The sequence below is a fragment of the Rhinolophus hipposideros genome (assembly GCF_964194185.1).
Source record: "Rhinolophus hipposideros genome assembly, chromosome: 1".
Taxonomy (NCBI): domain Eukaryota; kingdom Metazoa; phylum Chordata; class Mammalia; order Chiroptera; family Rhinolophidae; genus Rhinolophus; species Rhinolophus hipposideros.
In genome coordinates this window covers 10879406-10895909 of record NC_138047.1, presented here as the reverse complement: position 1 = coordinate 10895909, position 16504 = coordinate 10879406, and the positions used below count along the sequence as shown (strand labels likewise).

Below are 16504 nucleotides of genomic sequence, written 5' to 3'. Positions count from 1 at the left end.
TTTGTTCTCAGGGAAATAAGGAAACCACGTGAATTTTAAAACGGGGTTTTGTATATCTTTCATACATATAGCAATGCTTCAAAATGACTCGTGATTCTGTAATCACATAAGCATTTCTCCTCTACTATTTTAAACTTATCTTTCAAAAATTATTTTTAAATAGTTGTCTTGTAGTAACATCATGAATTGGTGATTGACCTTTATTGCATTAAACTTTAAGTGTTTATTATGATAATATCCCAGAAATAAGAAGTTACATATATCCATAAAAGGGTATTTATATTTTAGATTTTGAAATATGTAATTGAAGAATTGAAACCCACGTTTCTATAGTTCTGCTCTTGTTTTATTTTTAAAGTTTCACAAGATCTGTGTAGGCTTTACATTATTGAATGAAATCAGCTGAATATGTTTTATAAAAATCTATTTCCTTAAATCACACGCTTTTTCTGAGTAAAGTCATCTGTGTTTACTTAAATGTATCTATCCAGGTTTTCCTTCTAAGTCCCCTGGGTGACTCAAATTTGACATGTCCCAAAGTAAACTCAGTGCCCTGAACCTTTCTTTTTTCCTGACTGTCTCTATTCTACTGTGTCATCTGTTTTCCCCAACCTTGCAAATGGCACCATTGAAATACCGAAGCAAGAAAAATCTTGGACCCCAACTCTCCCTGGAATCACCACATCCAGTGACTCACCACCTTTCATATTTTCTACGTGCCTACCATGTTTTAGAAGTTATGACCGTAATTCACTTTCTCACATTTGATTTTGAAGTACTCTTTTGGAGCATTGAATCCCTGATGTTCCCGTTTCAATTGCAGCTGGAATCACTGTTCTAACATATATTTCCAATGATGCAGCACCTCTGTTTAATGAATGGCTCTCCATTACATGAGGGTACAATTCATGTGCTACCTGACACTTGCCTTCTTGGCTTGGTTCTGATCTTGCACTTTTATCTCTCCATCCTGTTCTCAGTGGTTCTGGTTTACCCAATTCCTTTAGTACCCTCCCTTCCTGTATCGACTCATACCTCATGTTTTTGTTCCTGCTGCCCTTTCTAGAATCCCTTCTCTCGCCTTCCCTCTGTACTTAGCATAGCTCCAAGGTGCAGCCCTAACTTTGCAGCATCTGCTGAGCTGCATTTACTGTGCTTTATTCAGTTCAAGTGTCCAAAGAGCCAGTGATACTTTGCTAACGGTTCTCATGTATCTCTACCCAGACTAGAATTAGGACAACATCTGTTATTTATATTTTCAGCTTCTCTGGGGTTAGTTCCTATGATTCGATGAATACAGTTAATATTTGGGGTCTTAAAAACTGATGGAATGAGTGAGTCGATGAGCAAGTAAATGAATGTGCTCTTTTATTAAGTTGGGTTTTTGTTTTGTTTTGTGTTTATAGGACAAACCAACAAAACCGGCAATTAGAAAACAAGAAAATGGTATGGATATCATTCAAAGTGCTTCCCAAGAGCTCACCAATAACGATCATTTGACTCACGTTGATGGAGTTCACCAAAATAATAGAAGTGGCATTTCAGTGACTACCTATGAATTTTTAATAGCTTCAATGCTGGTAGAAAAAATATAACCTGTTTAGATCTAAAGGTGATATTCATTTCTATTAAGTACTTTTGTTTTTCCTAAGTTTCTTCAAATGTATCACGACTACTACCAACATTTCTTCTTACAACTATTCAACCTGTGTAATTCTTCTCTACTATTACTTTTATCTGATATTCAAAAATGGAGATAGACTTGAATGTGTATTTAAAATGCATAGTAATAAATATTCACAGTAATGTTTCTGTGACTACATTTTATAGTCAAAATATCAGCATCAGGTTTAGGAGAAGAAGACGTAAAATCACCCGGGGATTCTGAGGTAATGTCTTTCATTATTATTATTATTATTATCGTTATTATTTAAATATCAGCATTCAGTGATGTTGAAACATAGAAGGTATGCTTTGACTGTACTTTCTCACCGCTGCATTTCCACATACAAATTGTTTTCTCATGGTTTAACCTATTATTAATACAAGACCTATGTGCTGAATATAATAAGCCTGCCTAGCACAATTCTGCTAACTTGCAACATTCGCTGAAAGAAGGCAGTGTAGTATAATGCAAAACACTGAAGCCTTCAAGATAATAAGGAATCAGTTTGGGTTCTGAAGTGAACTTTCCCCGAAACTCAAGAATTGTCCCAAGTCTACCTATGGCCAGATATCTGATCATGGTTTTTGTGGGGGTGTAAATGTCCTAATGAGATTCAGAAAGAAAGCGTTTGGAGTGCAGTTTTTTTTTATAACTGGGAACGTGACAAGATAATGCGTGTAACTTGAAAGTATTATTATATTTGTATTGTCAAGTAGATCTGCAAGGAGCTTTTCCAGGGAAGGAAGACCATGGTGCATAGTGATAAGTAGATAGGATTCTTCTAATAGCACTTTGGCTGAGCGCTGGTTTAATGTGCACATACATCAGTATTGTGTCTGGGAAAGCATTTACTCGCTCCTTCCATACAGTCTTGTTCAGTTAAAATAGCATGCATTGAGTAACTTTCTGCCAACCAACTTGTGGTAATATAAATACAAAGTAATGATGAGCAAATCTGAGGTGAAAGCTGTGGAAAGAGATAGGAAGGGAGTGATTTTGATACATGCGTCTGCTGCCTAATGATTCAAGCAGTGTATTTGAAGGCTGAGAATGTGTTAGTATCCTGGATTGGTCACTTACTGGCTATGGGACCTTGGAAAACTTTTTAACCTGCCCATGTCAGTGATCTGGTTCATAACGATGGCAGTCATACCTACCTTTCAGGTATGTGTAATGAACAGATGTGATAACAAATGTGGAAACACTTTGTAAACTGTAAAGGGTGCTGTGGAAATATAAGACACAGTGATCACAGTGGCTTGTAGTGACTTATTAATAGCGGGACTTTCTGTAACCTGAAGGACAAGGAATGGCAGTGGTGACAAGAACAGAACAGGAAAGTTAGAAAGGGCATGTGGATTTCTAATTTGGGGGTGTTAAGGTTCAGGATAATTGTGACTGGCCATGTCCCAAAGGTCTGAAGTGGTTTGGGGCCAGAGGCCTTCTAGATGAGATCTTACATGTTTTGAACTGAAGCAAATATCAGTTATTAGATACCAGTTGTGTGCCAGGCTGTTTGGCAGTGAGTGTAGAAGTTGAGGGGTTAAGCTACAGTGGTAGAAGCAGAAAAACAAGTTCACAATACATGCTTCCTATAAAGGAAATGGAGAATGTTAGGTTAGAGAATAAGGGGGTGTTACAGTTAGAATGGGAGTGGGAGTAGAATTTAAGTAGTCAGAAAAGACCTTTCTGAGTGTGACAAAAGGTGCCCAGTGAAACATGAGAGTCATGTGAAAGTCTAGAAGCAAAACCTGCTAGACAGAGACAACAGTGGATCGCACTGCTCAATTAAACTATAATATTTTTGAAGAGTTGCATAACTATGTAAAATTTTTGGCTGTTATTTAAAGATAACTTAAAAAAATATTTTTCTGACTTTCTTGCCATTTCATTCAACCACTTTTCCTATCAAAATATTTTATCAAATAATAGTTTGCTTTTTCCAAGCCCTTGTTTACCAAAATGAAGTAGGTTCTCAATAGTTCTGTTTACCCGCAACGCGATGTACACCACCGTTTCTTACCCTGTCAACCGTCTTATTTTGGCACTAAAGCAGTTCTGTCTGTCGAAATATTTAAAACTTTGAATAAGTGCACTTGTTAACGTTTTTGTGTACATACTTATTTTCAAAGTATCCTACCATGCTGGTGGGATGCAGAGTAGATTTCGGTGTTTGAAGTTAGTTCCTTGGTGAAGTGAGCATGGTCAGCAGTGTCGTGTCTGTGGAAGCCTTTGCTCTGGTTCCATGTACACTTTAGAGTCAGACAGGAGCCAAATGAAGATGGAAGAGGAGGCTGAGTTAGACAGCATCTCTAGGCTTTTCTGTTTCGATGGTTTAGTTTTCAAGACATGCTTGTCTTATTGTTCAATCTAATTCCTTTTAAAGGGGGGAATTCAGATATATTCTTAGAAGGGATTAGACATCATTATGCAACACATGATTGATATAAATATTAACAGAGTTTTCCTGAAAGACGTCCCCGGAAATATGTGGATCCTTTCCTGTTTTCTGCCAATCAAAGTGGAAAATTTGTACTTCCTGCAGAAGAAGAAGGTAAGGCCTGGATTGTGCAAAAAAGTCTTTCACCTGATTGTTGACTTAAAACATGAATATGACATAGTCTAAGAGCGAAAGACAATCACCTATTAGATGCCTACTGAGGAAAATTATGTGAAAAGGACAAAACTTGTATAGTGCTCTGGAATAAGCAACCGATTCAAGTGGGAGTGCAACCACAGGAGCTCAATTATTTGTTCCATTTCAAGACATTCTGTCACCTATGGAGAGTCAGGAAATAAAGAAGAACAAAAGAATAAAAGAGGAATGAAGAATGACAAAGGCAGAATTTATGGGGAGTCAATGAAAAAAAATGAATCAGGTATATAGAGTATAAGGTAGTAAATAATTGTTTGGAAAAAGGAGGAGCAGAATTTTTGAAATGTGGGAAGAATAGAAAGAGAGCTTCCAGTGCCAAAACGTGTCCGAGCTTTTTCTCACATTGGGACTAGTTTGCGGAGTGAGATACGTGGCCACGTAGAACTCTATTTATCCACCATCGATCACCTTAAGTCTACGTGGTCAGCTGTAAATGTATATAACTTAATGCCATATAAAACGCTGTGACTTCATAGGGTAGTATCGTACAGAGCAAAAGAAGAGCATTGGACGGAAGCAGAGAGCAGGATCAGTTATGGGATATTCCGGGTGGCAATAACCTGACCAAACGTCCATGAGAGAGTCCATGACTCCAAATGCAGTTGCATTTTTGGGAGAAATGATGGCAGCAGGTCTCGTATCTGCATGTCTCACAAGGAATGAGGGGGCACCAAGGTGCTTTTCCACAGACCATGCTCTGTGCAGAGAGGGTGGTGACTTCTTTTCAGAGAATTCTGGAAGAGGAGGCATCTGATAGTGAAGACATAACAGGATCGAGAAACAGCATTATTTTGTGTGTGTTTTTCTGACCTTATTTATGACCAAAGGGAAGCAAGAAAATGAAGAAATAGAAGTGATACTTATAAGATACTAGCACTAAACAGAGAGGAAAGAAAAAGTTGTGGGGATAATCCACAGAAAGAATGAAAATGGCTTCATCTAGGTAATTTTGGACTTGATGAGGAAATGTGAGAGACCTCGTTTGAATGGCTTCAGTGTATTTGCTCTGAAACAGAAGTTGAGATCATTGCTGCTCCAGAGAATCCTGGAAGCAGGAGGAAGTGCTGGAATGGGATAAACTGTAGCCACTCATTTAACTCCTCAGGATTCTCAGGCAGCCAAGATACATAGGTTACTCTGGTATTTGTAATTCCAAAGAGATGAGTTTGAATAGAGCACATGGCTGTGTTTTTTAGGGGTTAATTCTTTGATAAAATGGCTGTTTTATAAAACCACTTAGTGTATAGCATGAGATACCAAAGGAAAGTAAGATTGGAAAAAAAAGAAAGTATAGATTTCATTCCCTAAGGGCTAAGATTTTTGTTTTCAGTAAATGTTACACCGATTTTGAAATGTAGAAGTCTTTTTATATCTAATATTTCTGTGTTGTTGAATCAATTTTCCCTCTTTCAGGATCATATTTCATGTTGATATCTCATCCTACATCATTTCTTAGAGAAGTTAGATACACCTTTTTGCACGAGCAAATTGAGAAACTGCTCGATGGCTGTAAAGTAGATGATATAAGAAGTGTAGGCACACTAGTAGCCCACATTGGTTTGGAAAGAAATGAATATTTTTATAAACTGGTATTCTATAATTGTATATCCCAGCTGATGGACTCATAACACTCTGTCCTTTGACAAATGAATTATGCATTCAACAGAACTCTTATCACAACTGTGTGCTTGTTCAATTACAGTCAAATTGAAGAACATGATAAACACTTGAAGCGTGATGGTATCAATGTTTCTGATGCATTGGAGTCAAGATATGCTGTGGATTCTATCCTCAGCTTTCCTATTGACCAAGTCTTCAGATAAAAAATATTATCTTTTATGTGCTCACAGTCTTCTTCTTACTAATTCCTTTTTTTCATTTTACAAATGTAATTGATTTCACATAAATAATATAGATGTCATTGCTGGTATCCATGTTTGAGAAAAAAAGATATTTACAAGAAGAAGAAGAGATTTAAAAAATGTGCGCTTTAACTAAGCACACATTTCTATTTGTGATTTGAGACTCTAAATTTCCCAGTTTGGAATTCATGTATTTAATAGGGGTTGCCAGATGTTTATTATCATATACGAACTTTTTTCCAGTATCCTAAAATGCTCATTTGAATATTGATCTTTACCTAAAGGAAACGCCCAGTTGTTAACATGTCAATGTATATTTTCATTTTACGTCATCTTAGTGTTGTTACACCAATGATCTTAGGCTAACCTGATGTTCTGATTAGCAGATTCTGTGTGTGTGTGGGGGGGGGGGGGCCTGGCGAGCTGTATGGTGTGTTTGATTATTTAAAGTGCCCGCAGGAATTAATCATAATGAATATTTGATACACACAATCTTTGGAAACTTTGGGGTCTTAAGAAGTTTTTTTTTTTGCCATTAAGAATTAAAAAAAAAAAAAAGACAGAAAGAATTATTGAGATTCCAAAGAGTTTTGTGTAAGTCGGGAGTATCTGTTGATGTTTGCAATATTAGAAATTAAAACAGAGCAATTTAAAGTACTAGAACAGGTAGTCATACATTCCATCAGCCCTTAGAAATATGACCCAGTAACCACGAGAAATATGATGTTACCACATATTGTGGTTGTGGATCACTCTCGGGACACTTATAAGAGAATGAGAGTGAAAATGGCAAATGATATTTAGTATTCCTGAGAAGATAGTTTTGACCTCTTCGAGCCCCTGAACTGATACATCTTGCGACTTCAGGGACACTCACATTGCATTGAGAGCTACCTTTTGAAACCCCATACGGGGATCATGGATGTGACATGACAAAGCTACTCCTCGTGATGTAACAGGTTAAAGCTTCACCTCTAGAGTCGTTTCTTTTCTGTTGCCCTTGTCTGAAAAAGTTTTAATCGCAGAATTTTGTTAATTAAAAAAGGAAAATAATTTTGTTCTGTATTCCTTTCTGTGTTTTATGACACTCTGTACCCTTTGGAGGTAGCTAGTTCAGACCTAATCTGATCCTATTTTTTCTGGAAGACATAAGGTCACCCAAGGCTTACATTTGTCATATGAAGTTCTGTTTATGTAAGGCATAAAGGATGAATTCTGAAGATATTGGTGCATTTAGAAAAGACCATTTCCTTGGAATAAGTGGTCTCTTATTGACGTAGTACCATTCATGAAAAGTTTTGAAACCCACATTTTACATGTCTATTTATAAGTTAAAATAGGTGGTTGGATATAACTTTTGATAATAAGAAAGGCATCCATAGCCTGAACAATCTTAACTATTAAGAACCAAAGCTTTGATCGGAAACACATTATGTAACAGAAATTGCTGAATGGCAACACTTCATGGACTGCATCTGTGTGAATGGCAGGTATAGGACACATAAAGTAACGTGTACTATGAGTAGCGTGTTGGGGAAAGGGAGGATATAGGACTGCTTATCTGAAGGAGGAAGTTTTAAATGATCGTCAAATTTGTGTCATCATTTCCATTCTAATCAATGAAAACTTATTTTAAGATTCTTCAGAATGGCATCCTAGAATCTTGAGCTTCAGTGAAGATGCTTGTGAAAGTCCCAGGGATTGGAAAGGTGATGATCAATGTTTATTCACATCACACCCAATGACGCAAAATCCGTCAGCATACACAGAGTTTGGACACGTGACCTTCGTAGGAAAAGGAAAGACTCACATTGGAGGTATGTTTCTGTTAGGATGTTATAGGCTCTGAGACTCGTGTGGATCACAGCTACCAGAAAACAGAGAGAGCAAAGAACACAATAAAGAAACAGAACGCGTTCCACCCTATGCCACCTCTGTGCAGCTTCACCATTGTTTTCAGAATTCCCAAAATCATTTTGTGGCCAAACCTACTTAGTGTTCACCCCATTTATGCAACAGACATCCAAACGGTACACCTTTCAGCCAGACATTTGCATTCTTGCTATAGCCGCAGTAACATGTATGTAAATAAGAATTAGAATGCATTGACAGTGTGATTTCCTTCAGAGTAACATTGAGCGTACACTGGGGAGTGGGCGGCAGGATTATATGTCGAATGTTTGAACCAGATGGGAAACATAGGAAGAGGTTTAAAGATTGTCTACTGAGAGGAAATGAGGTTTCTTAACTTTAGTTTTATAGCTCTGCATTACTTCCCAAGTATTAGTCATAACTCTAATCGGTGTTACTGAAAAAGAACCTTCTGAAACCAAATATTAAAATATTCCTTGGATTTTCTATGGCTTTCTGTATTTCAGAGGTGACTTTTCCAGTCGTAAGGGGGATCAGTGAGAATTTGCTGCATTGTACTTCCTTCGCAGCTGTGTCCACGTAGTCTGTCCCCTCTTCCCTCTGTCCTTCGTTAAAGCCCAGTGCTGAATCCTCAAAGATGAAAGGGCCTTTGTCAGAATGGGAGAGGAAAACATTTCAGGTATGAGGAAAAGTGTACACTGATAAAGGCATAAACAGTAACACAGATTCTGGAAACCGTGAGAGGTGTTGCAGTTTAATCGTAGGGTATTGATCAAAAGTTACTCTTAGGAGGTAGAGAACAGAGTACATGGCGACTCGATACGTGGATTTTGACGTGTTTGTATGCCTTCAACTTTTTGACATCAGTTATTTCCCAAATAGTTTGTTGCAGGTTTAGATAATCAGAAGCATTTTTCAGTCAGTGTTCATGAAAGACTAAGCTTAATTTAAACTCTCTATTGATAACATGTTATTTTCTGTTTTTATAGCGATTATTGTTTTTATCTCAGTGTCCTGAGTAGTTCATTATAACTAACGTATAGATTTATCTGCAGAAATACACGTAAGCATGGAATCAGAGCAAGAGCAAGTGAGGCTTGATGGAAGTGAAAATAACCACTATCATGTACGTGAAAATTTTCTTTTAAATTTCTAGTACAATGTCATTTTTTATGCATCAATAGTGTAACACGGCCATTGAAATTCACTTTCCAGGTAGCCTTTTAAGAGTCAATAGGTCATGGGGCTGGCCCGGTGGTGCAGGAGGTTAGAGCTCCGTGCTCCTAACTCCGAAGGCTGCGGGTTCGATTCCCAAATGGGCCAGTGGGCTCTCAACAAAAAAAAAAAAGATATTTAAAAAAAAAAAAAAAAAAGAGTCAATAGGTCATAATTGAATATTATTTTCATCACATTTGAACTGCTTACAAAACTAGAAATATTGTTAGAATCTATAGTTACTTGTAAATCAATTTTATTCCTGGAATTGAGGCAATAAGCAAAAAACAAAACAAAACAAAAAGTCCTGAATATTGTTTGCTTCTTCATTATTATCAGTTTCTTACATGACAAAGAAGGTACCATCGACTATTGAATCAGACGATTAAGTGGTTGAAATTATGGACACTGTGCAAATGCTGACCACCCAGTCGGACTCGTGTGAAAGGAGTCATCATTCTCAGTAGTTCAAAATTGGGAGTTTTGTATGGTGACTCACTAAGGCCGAGGTTAGAGATGGACTCTGCCTTGGGACCTCTGTGTAATTGACTTCCAAGTCTACATTCAGGGAGAGGATGGGGGCATGAAATCAACTCACCTGCCGATTAAGAGAATCACACCCTGCACGATGAGAACTTCTGGGTGGCGTACAAGTATTCAGTTTGTAGTTCCTTTCATTTTGGTGTAGAAAATCAGTCCGTAGTACTCATTGTTTCTCTCCGCTCACCTCAGCGGGTATTAGAATCAATTGGAACAGGAGGCACCAGGTAACTCTATAAATGCATAACCCATCCACAGTATATACTTTGAATGATTGTTTATGAATTTGTTTTTCTTTCTGTTTCATGTTAATGATTTTCGCTCCTAATAATTTAAAGTTTGCCTCTTCTCCAGGTATTAATCTTTAAAAAAGTTGTTACGTTCTCTGTAGGTACTCACTAATTAAGATATGGTGGGGTTAAATATTTTAAGGGAGGAAGCCTCTGTAACATTAACAATCATCTGCTTATTCATTTCTGGGTGGATTTAACATCTAACGAATTGTTTGGTTCAAACGGACAGAATTAGATTGGCGGGCTCATGTTTTTCTCTTAATTTCGACTAAGGCACTTTATCTGCCACTTCCTAGTTGTAGTCCATTAATTTGGGAGTAAGAAGTTTAACAATTAAATTTTAATTATATTCTCATTTTTCTTGGTTCATACTCCATTCTCTAGGTAGCACTGGAGCAAAATGACACTCAGAGAAGACGTTCTCCAGAGTGAAATGACAGTATGTTGCAAGACGCAATTCTGACTAATGCCTTTTGCAAACAAAAGGAGAAAGAAATAGGTGTTAAGAAAAAGAAATCTGAGGTATTTTGTTTAGTCATTTTCAAACACATGTGTATTTGTGTGCATATATATTTTTAAAACCAACACAGTACATATGGGAAATCTTCATGATTTTAAAAGCATATGTATGCGTGTATGTGTTTGTGGGTCTGTGTGTGTGTGTGTCTGTGTGTGTGTATAAGAATGTGTGTGTGTGTGTGTGGGTGTATAAGAGTGTGTGCATGTGCGTGTGTGTAAGAGTGCATTTGTGTGTGAGAGAGTGTTGTGTGTGAGTGTGTGTGTGTGTTCTATGTGCAGGGACATTTTTGGTCCGTTGCAGTAAATGATGTTCTTGATTCAAATCCATTTATGCCCAACAGACAACTAGTGACATTCACAGTGGTCTCATCCATACGGAAGGCTTTCAATAATTTGTGTAGGAATCGACCAGCTTTCTGTAGTCTCAAAACTACTGCTATTATCAACGGTGTTCCAGTGTTCGGCAGAGATTTTATCCCCTTGCTGTATTGATGGAGAGATTAGTGTTCCCTTCCGCTGATGCTGCTGTGCAGCCAGGCCAGAGACCATGTATTACATCCATTCTCCTCCTTGTGGGAAAAGGACCAGTTTGCTCCTAGTAGCATCCTTTTTCAGTACAATGACCTTCTGAGGAATATGATATGCCACGATATATCCCAAGTGATAATTTACTGATGAGAATTTTATTCCTAGTCTAATAGGTCAGTGTATTTTCCCCTACTTCATATTTATAACTACTTTACACATTATGTGAACTACTATAAGAAGTCCTGGGGAAAATCCTGAACGTACTGGTCTTTTCCATCTCTCTGTTTCAGATTGTGATAAATAATGAGTTCATCCATGTATATAACAACTTAGTGTAATGCCTATATTTATCAGTTATTAGTAGATGTAATTTTCATAACTGACTATGAAAACATTAGGAAATTAGAACATCAGTGGAATGTTCTCAGAAAAAAGAATTTTAGGAAATGTAATGTATCCGAATATATGCAGAGTTTATACTTTTACTGTGGATTTGCTATATTCTCAAACTGTAAACTCTATTTCAAAGTGTGTTGAGATTTCTTAAGCATGTATGCCTTCTCATTGTGTATCTTTTCCAAATCTGAGACTTAAAATTCTCTTCTTTGAAAATTCTGTTTTTGAAAATTCTGTTTTTCACTTTCATGGATTCTGCATCTTATATTAAATTTTTGAATGTTGGGGAATTTATGCTCGTATAAAGTTGGAGATTTGGGATATCTACTTACTGCAATCAGTGGGATAGCCATTTATTGCAAGCTTTTCATTATATAAACATATAGGTTCTTCTTTAATTTGAGAGGATATCACAATATGTCATTTCATTAAGGACTAGCTACAAGTCTTTTTTTCTTTTACTTAGGTTTCTGAGAGTCATGAAATACAAAAAGATCTGTTGCGTGAAATTGCCATATTAAGGCTGAAACTAGACACAGCTAAAAATGAGCAACGGGAAATGGAAAATATGTATTTTGAGCACATTGCAGTTGTAGAAGGAAAGACCGACCATCTTCAAAACACAATAAAACTGCATGAGGAAACGCTAACGAAGACAATATTTCAATATCATCACCAGCTGAATGTTCTGACAGCTGAGAGTAAAAGACTAACCTCTGAACTGAGGAGTCTAAAACAAAACAGAGAAAGACTGGAAACAGAAGTTGAATTCTACCGTTGTAGACTGGCAACTGCTATCCAAGATTTTGAGCAGAGTTAGGCATTGGAAAGAGGCATACAGCTTACTTTCCAGAGAGCAAGAGAGGAACTGTTTGGTTTACAGGACAAACTGAATTTCGATATATCTAACCTCAAACATAACAATGAGATTCTTTCTCAACAACTTTCTAATACTGAAAGTAAATTCCGTAGCTGAGAAACTGAGTTCCATCACACAAGAGATGTTCTTAAATAAGCTAATTTGGTGTTAGAATGTGTTCGCAGAGACCTAAGCAAAACACAGTGTCAAAAAATGGAAATTGAACACATGTATCAAAGTGAACGAGAAAAAGTGAATACATACATTGCAAAGCTGGAATGCCTAGAGGAGAGGTATTCTTACCTAAAAAGTGAAAATATGTTGCTTCAACAGCAACTGGACGATTCTCGCAACAAAAGTCACAATGAAAAGAGAGTAATTAATATCCAAGACCAGATTCAGGATATCCTAAAATTATTTCAAGCTCAAGCTGAGAAAGTAGCCCTTATGGTGAAGGAGACCAATAAGGAGGTAATCAATGAATTCACTCACTTATACGAAAGATTGCATCAGCTTGAAAATATTGAAGCAGAAAGAGACGTATGTATCCACAGAGATAAATAGTTTTCAAATTTCCTGAAAGAAAATTCAATGTTCAGATCTTTGATGATGGTGAAATGTTGAATGTACTTGAATATTAAAACTATGTATACTACAAAGGTATTTGCTGTAGCAGCTTAAAAGCATACATTGTATCCAGCAAATAAAAATTAGACCTGTTAATGGATAGGGGAATGGGGGTTCACAGTGTGAAGGATATAAATGATGAACGTCTAAGTATTACCTTGTCTTGTACACCTGAAACTAATAAAAAAAAAAAATTAGACCCGTTGAGGTGCTTCACTTTGAGGAAAGACATTGTGTTGCCCTTAAAATTCGAAAGCAGAATTTGTTAATAGATACAGATTGATATTAGCAATTTATTGTTGTACTGCTAAAATAATAATTGAGTCTTTCTGTCACCACAGTGAAATACCATTGTGAAGCAGATCAATAGAAAGGCTCCTGTCGCCAAAGTTTCTGGAGATTCAGGTTCAATTCAGTGCATTACCTATACAGTTCATCCTAGGTTTCCCAGATGACCCGAAGTGTTGTTGTCCCTCAATATATTGCTCCTTTCCTTCAGCAGCTTCCTGTATATTTCAGTTGTTATAATTTGGTTGATAGTCATGTCCATTTGATTTACATATGGAAATATTTCCTTTTCAAGTAATGTACTCTTATGATCGCTCAACTCTTTAAAGGAAGATACATTTTCATTAAATTACAATTTGGGACCTCTGTGCTGAGTTTTAGCGAAAGTACATGTGAGTTAATCTTCCCACTGCTACATTTAACTTTCTTTGACTATTTTTACCAGTGATTTGTTCACATTTCTCATCAGAAGGCCCAATCACTGTCATTTGGACACAGGTCTGTTCAATTCAAAGAGACTTGCAGCTCTCTGTGGTTTATTAATTTGGCATTGGGTCTCCATTTTCCGAGGAGTGAGGGGAGGCAGGATTCATGTGTAAATGGAGGGAGGTCGAGGCCAGGTTACCTGGGGCCCTGAAGGCCGTTGGAATGAGGTTGTTTTCTTCTAAGATATAGGAATCTCTAGGAAGGATTTGAGCAGAGGACTGCATATGTGAGGACCTCTGAAGTCAATGTCAGCCTGAGATAAAGAAGAGGGACACTTTCCACAATGTAGATTGTGCTACCACGAGTGCCACCGACATACCCATTTCCCTTGGAGATGTCAGTCGACTGTAAAGCTCTGCAGATTCATCAGGGGAGCATGGGAGTGGGGCTGAATGGATCGTTCAAATAACCTAACGGTGACTGGAGATAACACCTTCTGTGTCCTTTTGCGGATTCAGTAAACAACAGACTGTCCACGAGAGGAAAAGAAGGTGAATTGATGCATGTGGTGATCTCTTTCAAGCTACATATTATATTAACATGTTAGAGTTACAGCTTGTCAACATAATTTAATATAACGTGAATATAAAATCAGTAACAGAAACATCTTCTTAGGTGCCTGTGAGACAACTTCAACAACAGCTAGCTGATAACCTGAAAAATCAATCTCTGTCAGAGGCTTCACTGGAAGTTACAGCACATGATCGCATGACTCTAGAAGCTGAGAGACAGGAGCTAATGACGGCATCAGAACAAATAACAAGACAGCTGTGTATGAAACCTAACATGTCAGCAGTTAAGCTCCAGCTGATTAAATAATATAAAGTGTTTCAGGATCCTGATTTTCAAGGGCATCTTTCTTTTGTATTTTCATTGCAATTAATTCATTATAGTTTTATGATCTTTACAATGCACTTATTCCTTAAACTCTGGCTTTCATTCTGCTTTTTGTATTATTTATTTGTATTATTTTATTATTATTGTATATTTTTTATTATAACGTATATACTTGGGAAAGTTGAGAAATATGCACCATTCCTCATAGAAGTCGACAGACTTTTTTTTCTACCAAACAGTATTTTGTAGTGATAGTTCCATTACCACGATGAGGCAGCCATTTAAAATCAGAGGGTACTGTTTAATAGAACAATCCAGAAAATTATCTTATTATTGCCACATTTGTGAATGGTTACAGCATCTGTATGTATTTCATGGATTTCAGGCTAACTTTTACAGAAAGGTCATTGTACAAGCCAACAAAGTCAGCATTTCCTTAATTTTCTTTCCATTTTAAAATATTGTAAAAGTATGGGAATATGTAGATCGTTGAGGCCTACACACCCATAATAGACAAGCTCTAGATTCACTATTGGATTAAAAAAACAACAACAACAAAAAATACTTTATCAGGCCATAATTCACATATTATATAATTTTCCTATTTAAATGTACAATTCAGAATCTCTTAATACATTCAGAGAGTCGTGCAACGATGACCACAGTCAATTATAGAAGGTTTCCATCACCCCCAAAAGAAGCCCCGCATCACTGAGCCTTCACCCCCAGCTTCCCATGTCCCCTGGCCCCAGGCAACCACCAATCCACTTTCTGTATTTAAAGATTTGCCTATTCTGGATTTTTCATGTAAATGGAATCACACAATATGAGGTCTTCTGTGTCTCGCTTCTTTCACTCAACATCACGTTTCCAGGGCACAACCTTGTTAAAGCCCATGTCAGTATGTTAGTTATTTCTGCTTATTGCCCAAAGTTACTTCACTTTGTTGATAAAATACGTATCCGTTCATCAGTTGATGGAACTTTGAGTTGTTTCCACTTTTTGGCTATTAATAATTCTGCTGTGAATATTAGTTTACAAGTTACGGTGGGAGCCTGTGTTTTATTTCCCTGCCCCTGGACCCCCGGCTCCCATGTTCTCCTCTCTGCGAAGCTTTCTTTGGCTGCTCGAACTCTCACTGAGCTCCTTCTCTTCAGGGCTTGTCAACCAGTCTGTGCAGAGCAATCTAGCCCTGAAGTTTTTTTTGTTTGTTTGTTTTGGTTTTTTTTTCTGAAGTTTAAATTGTTAAAATTTTCTTCATGGGTGACATCTTGTCTTTTACAGTATGAATTTGCCGAACGGGAAATAGTGTTTGATATCATGGCTCCTATGCTTGTATTAATTGAAAATATTCGCTGAACAGTAGATAGGATAAAATCAAATATTCTATACCACACCGATACTTTCCTGTTGGAGACGGATATAATTAAGCTTTTATGAAAACGTATCGTAAACAATTAAATAGGAAATAAAGCACTTAATCTAATAGAGAATTATTCAATCAAACGCTCAGTACTCCCATGTGTAAAAAAAAAAAAAAAGAAAAGAATAAAAAAGGAAACCGGCCTCTCTTCACTCCTCAGTCACACTGGGATGTGCAGAGATTGACAGCACGTGAGTAACTGTGAAGATCTGGGGATGGCTTTTCTGATCCGCCAGAGCACGTTGCTTTCATCTGCTTCTCAGAGGACTTGGGAATGAAGCCCAGCATAAACATTTGCTGGGAATGAAGTGATCTGGGAAGTGGATTTAGCACTAGAGTCCATGCTTTCCATGTCAGTGGCTTACCCTGCCTCTCATGGTCATGTGCATTGTATGCTCAGTCCCGAGGTGGTTTCTGCATTACACTCCATGGTCTTT

General features: G+C 37.2%; 1 protein-coding gene across 1 annotated transcript in view; it reads left to right on the top strand.

Annotated features, from left to right (window-relative positions):
• Positions 1 to 16128, top strand: part of LOC308489967 (uncharacterized protein) — a 42015-nt gene extending 25887 nt beyond the window's left edge. Inside the window, exons 9-14 of the mRNA XM_081031575.1 lie at positions 1407 to 4220; positions 7822 to 8001; positions 9112 to 9182; positions 10489 to 10626; positions 12014 to 12946; positions 14423 to 16128. Coding sequence (XP_080887701.1) covers positions 1407 to 1595 — 189 coding nt within the window. The 3' untranslated portion in view covers positions 1596 to 4220; positions 7822 to 8001; positions 9112 to 9182; ... (1 more) ...; positions 12014 to 12946; positions 14423 to 16128. The remainder of the gene's footprint in view (positions 1 to 1406; positions 4221 to 7821; positions 8002 to 9111; positions 9183 to 10488; positions 10627 to 12013; positions 12947 to 14422) is intronic.
• The last annotated feature ends 376 nt before the right edge of the window (positions 16129 to 16504 follow it).